The sequence below is a fragment of the Harmonia axyridis genome, chromosome 1, assembly GCF_914767665.1.
Source record: "Harmonia axyridis chromosome 1, icHarAxyr1.1, whole genome shotgun sequence".
Lineage (NCBI taxonomy): Eukaryota > Metazoa > Arthropoda > Insecta > Coleoptera > Coccinellidae > Harmonia > Harmonia axyridis.
In genome coordinates this window covers 75,259,343-75,266,387 of record NC_059501.1, presented here as the reverse complement: position 1 = coordinate 75,266,387, position 7,045 = coordinate 75,259,343, and the positions used below count along the sequence as shown (strand labels likewise).

Here is a 7,045-nt window from a genome sequence, read left to right as displayed (position 1 = left end):
GTCGTAACTTTACGGGATTTTGCGCAAATCGAAACAGAAATAATTTCCGATCTTCTAAGTTCGTAGTTTGCGATGAGCGGGATTCAGAAAGTTACAATTCAGCATGAGATTCTGATTAGCGGTTCGATATCTATGGGATCGTAATGTGAATTTTCTCTAATTCTGTGGTTACTTCGTTCATTCTTCCACATCTTGTAGAACAAAATCGTGCGAGAATATATCAGAAACGCACAGTTTTCATGGTTATATTTTATTATTCTATGTTGGCACTCCGAACTTTCCGCCACGGCTTTATCTGTCAATTCATCAATTTGCCTTAAAGAAATCAGTTCTGCCAACCAACATTTTTCAAGCCATAAATCACTAAATGATATTTATGGAAATATTTCATTAATTTCAATAAGAATGCAATCAATTAGAGAAAATAATGTATAATACTCGTACAGAAGGCTCATTCTACCACTCGTTCATTCAAAAAGTCGCCACTTCGTGGCTCGTTTTTGAATTTTGAACTCGTGGAAGAATATCAATGCCTTCTGCACTTGTATTATAATAGTTATTTATAATACAAGTGCAGAAGGCATTGATATTCTTCCACGAGTTCAAAATTCAAAAACGAGCCACGAAGTGGCGAGTTTTGGAATGAACGAGTGGTAGAATGAGCCTTCTGTACGAGTATTATACATTATTTTCTCTAATTCATTGCATTTTCATTGAAATTAATGAAATATTTCCATAAATATATTTTAGTGATTTTTGCATTGAAAAATGTTGGTTGGCAGAACTGATTTCTTTAAGGCAAATTGATGAATTGACAGATAAAGCCGTGGCGGAAAGTTCGAAGTACCAACATAGAATAATAAAATATTACCATAAAAACTGTGCGTTTCTGATATATTCTCGCACGATTTTGTTCTACAAGATGTGGAAGAATGGACGGAATAACCACAGAATTAGAGAAAAACTATTCTCATTTGACATATAAATTCAAAGACGTATAGTAGACATTGAAAGTTCCTAGCAACCTTGATTGAAAAAATTTGTGGAATAGAAATGAGGAGCACTGTTCTCAGGAGCTTTTGAGCGTTCGTTCATTCATTCGCCAATTGGGTCCTTCGCGGTCACAAATGGTATACAGGGTTAGAACTATTTAGAGGGGTATCACAGGGATATATCGAAAACCGTTAGAAATACAGGTTGGCTTGAATTACAAAAAAATTGAGTTGTTTAGGGATGAGTTTGTTGGCGACAGATCTGAAATATCTCCAATGGTTTCCGAGATATCTCGAAAAAACTAAAAATCGAGATTTTCTTTTTTTCTGTATAACTCATTTTTTTCTGGAGATAATCAGCTACGTAAACATGAACCTCCTTTGTATTTTTTTGTTTAAATAGTATGCTGGTGCCAGATTTGTCAAATTACTTGTTACTTAGTTCAGTTGTTAGGTGAAAAATTTCTTGTTGATAGCATTTCAGATCAGAACATTCTTGTAGAATAAAGAAAAAATTAGGAAAGCATTTATTCATGCGTCAATTGCACCGTGGGCTTCCAATTGGCGAATTAATCACGAGTGGTCAAAAGCTCTATATTTCTCTCGAATTTTCTATGCTTCTGAACTTTGTATTTAGCTTGGAATTGTTATTTCACATCTTTACGCAAAATTTCATCTCACTCAAATCGATTTTCATACAAGTACATACAAGGTGACTTTTCCGATATCCTTGAATTTTCAAGCTTTAAATTATTGTTATTCGATATCTAAATTCAAAATTTTAGGAAAATAATGAATTTACCCCATTAACGTACATAAACGTGACATTTGAGTTTCTAGCCCTAGCCCTCTTTTTCAGTAGTTATCGTGTTTACGGAAGGACAGAATTTGATTTGACCACGGATTCGTCATCAGTGCGTAGAACCTTAGTGTTTGAGACCATTTCCTGCTCAAAACATTGTTCAAGTAGAAACTGATAATTTCTGCCTAATTATTAGATTCTATGGAAGAATTTTTTTTTCAGTTGAGCTTTGTTTTGTCGCTAATCGAAATAAATGATTTCCAATATTCTTATGTCCATAGTTTGCCATGAGCCAGAATAGAAAAATTATACTTTGACGTGGGATAATGACTCAGGATTTTGATTGGAGATGCTGATCTATATATAGACGTTTTACGAAGTCGTTATAATCAAAACCTCTTGTCTAAATCAGAAATGAGGAACTATATTTCTGTTTATTCGCCTCTCTTCGCTATATCAACTGAGAACAGATATATAAGTGTTTTCTCCTTCAGTCTAAAAATATTTTTGCATATAGGGGTGTTTCCTGTGTGATGAATAAATGAAACTAAGATACTTTTACTGACTTTATTGGTATTCCATATAAACTGATAGAGTCGTATAAGAATCTAGTTTATACAAATCGGTCCAATTCACCCTAAAATCATATTTGAATTGCCAAATTTGAGGTTAATATTAAAATTTAGGAAACGCAAAAACATTACACACAAAATACCTTTAGGATATCATTTAGGAATAAATTCTCTTCCAGAAAATGAAGTATTTGACATATTGAAAGCTCTACTGGCCAGTATGTAGGTGAAAATTTAGCGGCTAACTTTTAAACTGAATTTTCTCTATTTCAGTATCGTAATAAGTTCATTACAGTTCTAAAATCAGTACTGTAATGAACTCATTACAGCATTGTTTTCAGGTAAATTTTTCGTTTTGTGGTTATCTACACTGACTAACGATCCTATCAAATTTCAACTCACTTCAATTGTCGATATATGTAATATATTTTGGATATAGTGAAATGATTTGCAACATTATTCGCAATTTCTCTGAATTCTTGGGGTGTTAAATCGATTTCTTCAGATATAATTCATTAATTCAATGCGTACTTATAAATTGTTTCGAAATTCGAAACGTACGATTCAAATTCAAATTCCATAATCTGTCCATATTCGTAACAGTCACACCAACTTTCAAGTCACTAGGATATATATTCTGATTGCATTGAATTTCGGCAGTATTCTACAAACCTTGACTGACATAGAGAAAATATCGTCTAATACTTGTTGCAGAAGGCAATTCCAACATTTATACGTTCGCTCCTCCGTCGCTCGTTTTCGAATTTCGCATTCGTGTTGGAGTAGGAGCCCACTCTTCAACTTGTTTTGGAATATACTATTTCATGACGTATTTGAATAGTTGTAAGTAATATATGGAAATGTATAACAATTTTGTATAAAATTATTGATAGAAATTTATCTGTTTAAAATTGAAATATTAAAACGATGGCACATAAAGGTAATGAATAATTAATGAGTTAAGGAAACATTTTCAAACTTTACCCAAACTGTCAACCAGACCCCGTTCTACGGTATTCACGTTATTTAATCAATATTGATAATAGGGAAAATGCGGACAAAACGACATATGCGGACCGAATGAACTTTTTCAAAAAAAAAAATTTTTTTAAGTATAGCATGGGTTTTCACAGTGATTCAGTTTCTGCTAGTGATGACGGCAATCCTGCGAATAAATTGACATCCTACTGTCTGTATCACTGGTGGAATAGCTACAAATGTGTTTAGATCGGTTGAATTTTTTTTGTTCACTTGGTTTCTGAATTGCTTCTGGAGAGTGTCCTTACAATATTCGATGTTTTTTTTAAGTATTCTTGTTGTTACTGTCATGACGTAATAATATGTGTGTTTCGATATGTTTATTAGTTTTGTTTTGAAATTATGCTTCAATATCCTAAAAAGTAGGTGTCGGACAAAATAACATACTATCCTGATGGACAAAACGACATAGTATGTCATTTTGTCCGATTCACGTCAAGAAAATATATTTTTGAAAATAATATGGAATTTTGTTGATTGATTTTCACGTGAAACTGATGAGCTTATTTTCATGTTATTTAGTAATAATTTTGCACGTACCATACGCGATATAACGTGAAATTCTGGTATGTATCTTGTAAAAAATACGATATCTTTTCCTATTGACATTCTTTCTCCACTTCTTCAATGACAAGGCATAAGAAGCCAGAAGCTCGCAAATGCACGTTAACGCTATATTTTGCAAAAAAAGGCTAAATCTGCTGCGACCAATCCACCTAAAAAGAAGAAACAATAAATTACTGAATCATTATTCGATGATAAAAAAATATCCTGTGGTAAAAAAACAAGGCCGTTGAAAAATAAAAACGGCGTTGACGATGAAGAATTCAAAACAATAAAAAAAGATGTCGATGAATGCCCCTGCATTTATTTTTTTTTTTCGTTTCATACCTGGTGAGCAGTGGCTGCGTTGCATGCGGTGTTTTCTCTGGGCTTATACATCGTATGCTACTGTCTCGAGAACCAAAACCTTCATATTTTCGAACTTTGCATTCAAATATTATGTTTGTCACTATGTCTATTACTAGTATGTCATTTTTTCCGTAGTATAAGGACGAAATGGATTTTGTTAGAAGTCAAAATAATTTCTTATATTCTCTATTTTTGTTGTTTAATTCAATTTTCAGCTTATAATACTTGAAACAATTAACTAAAGTTAGTATTTAGCACTAAAATGGAAGTATTATTGCGAGAACTAGAAAGATATGATTGAAAAACAAAACAGTATGTCATTTTGTCCGCATTTCCCCTAAACCGAAAGCTTGCCAAACACGATATCAATACCACCCACCTCTTCGTTCTTTCCAAAGCTGACACATAAACCCAATCCCCGTATGGGACGTTATATATTTCAAACGACGTTTAATTACGATTCTTGATTCCAGGAAGCTGCCGTATCCACCACAATGGCACTGGCAATGCAACGGCAAACATTGCGAGAGGCAGAAGGTCGCCCCCGGTGTCTCAGCGGTGTCGTTATCCACGTGCAGCATGCTATGCGGCTCCACGCAACTCTGGCCCCAGCCCTCCGGACCCGTCACACTTGGCAGCAAAACCGCCACCTTCAATCACCACCAAATCCAGTTCAAGGCGGACGCCAAAGAGCCTGCTGCGACCCTGTTGAACCACGCTATCGAAATTTTCAAGGATAAAGTACTCGACTACGTTCAGGACGTCAACTACACCGTACACGACACAGACGTAGAAAAGATTTTAGTTCATTTGAAAGTTCAGCACGCCGACGTGGTTAGACTGAGGCTGGACACGGACGAGAGCTACCATCTGACCATCAAGTCGAAGGCGCATCAGTTGTCAGTGAACATAACGGCCAACACGTTCTTCGGTGTCCGACATGGGTTGGAAACTCTCTCGCAGCTGATTTGGTGGGACGAGTACTCGAAAGGCGGCATGCTGAGGATCATAAAGAACGCTTCGGTCAAAGACTACCCGGTGTTTTCCTACAGAGGTCTCATGTTGGATACGGCGCGCAACTACATGTCCGTTGACACACTGAAGAGAGTCTTCATCGGGATGTCCGCCAATAAACTCAACATATTCCATTGGCACGTATCAGACTCTCAAAGTTTTCCTCTTATATTACCCAGACTGCCGAAATTTGCCAAAGTGGGTTCGTACGCTCCAGACATGACCTACTCCCCAGAAGACGTCAAGGAGTTGATGCTCTTCGCCTTGGTACGGGGCATTAGAATAGTGATTGAAATAGATACTCCCGCCCACGCTGGGAGTGGTTGGACCTGGGGACCAGATGAAGACATGGGAGAGCTTGCTGTGTGCGTGAACAAACAGCCTTGGATGCTGTACTGCGGGGAACCTCCCTGCGGCCAACTGAACCCGGATAACCCCAAAGTTTACGAAGTACTCGAGACGCTCTACAAAGACCTTCTAGACATGACAAAGGAAGACGAACTATTCCATATCGGAGGTGACGAGGTGAACTTAGAATGTTGGCAGGACAGTCTCAGCAGCGCTACGCAGAAGAAGTACGGCGACTTCCACGACCTCTGGGGCGACTTCACCCTTAAGGCGCTGGAGAGTTTGCAGAAAGCTAATGGAGGCAAGCGCATTCCATACGTTCTAGTATGGTCCAGCAACCTCACCAAAAGACCTTACGTTAGCAAGTATTTCAACAGGAGCAATATCGTTGTACAAAGTTGGGGTTCTAGTCAATGGCCCGACACCCTGGATCTCATACAGGATGGGTACAAAGTGATAATATCCCACGTGGACGCTTGGTACCTCGACTGCGGTTTTGGTCGTTGGAGAGAGACCGGTGATGCCGCTTGTGACCCTTACAGAACGTGGCAAACAGTCTACAATCACCGTCCTTGGACTCAACAGGGTGTCAACAAGAAACAGGTGATGGGAGGGGAGATATGCCTGTGGAGCGAACAAGTCGATGAGACCTCGGTCGATGCCAGGTTATGGCCTAGAGGTGCTGCTTTCGCAGAACGCATGTGGAGTGACCCTTCATTGGATCTGAACACTTTTAGTATATCAGAAGATGTTTATTTAAGATTGAACACTCAGAGGGATAGGCTAGTGGCGAGGGGACTTCGACCGGAGGCAATGTGGCCGCAATGGTGCCTTCAGAATCCAGGGATGTGCCTTTGACGAAGAATTGAGTTGTTGTACATATGCAATATTTTTATATACTGTGCACGGTGATACTAGTTTAATTTGTATTATATGTAACTATTTAACGAGCACGTTTGTACATTTTCCACATTTTAGCTTTAATTCTCGAAATATATGTCTTATCTTAGAATTAACAATTCTATATTTCCTTTATTATCTAATTTCTTCTGACATAATTTGCACAATTTTTTACTTGTATCAGAATTTTCTTTTACTGTGTCTTAAACTGGGTATCTACAAGTTTTTTGGTGTTTCTCAAATACAAATTTGAACTGCAGAAGCACTTTTCACAAGAGGATTAGAACCAGTGAGTTGAATGCTAAAAAAAATTTTTTTGTTTGTTTATTTTAACACTCGGTACAATTTATTTCTTTCAGAAATTGAGGAGTTATAATGAAATGAATCTAAAATTTTCAGTTTCTGCTTGAAATTTCTAATTGATGTTCAAAGTTAATGTGGTTTTTGTTGTTCTTTGAGTTGAAACG

The 7,045-nt window shown here is 37.1% G+C and overlaps 1 protein-coding gene across 5 annotated transcripts in view; it reads left to right on the top strand.

Moving 5' to 3' along the window:
* Positions 1–6,690, top strand: part of LOC123671691 (probable beta-hexosaminidase fdl) — a 44,386-nt gene extending 37,696 nt beyond the window's left edge. For all 5 annotated transcript variants that reach the window (XM_045605657.1, XM_045605656.1, XM_045605659.1 and 2 more), the window contains one exon: positions 4,790–6,690. In XM_045605657.1, coding sequence (XP_045461613.1) covers positions 4,790–6,536 — 1,747 coding nt within the window. In that variant the 3' untranslated portion in view covers positions 6,537–6,690. The remainder of the gene's footprint in view (positions 1–4,789) is intronic.
* The last annotated feature ends 355 nt before the right edge of the window (positions 6,691–7,045 follow it).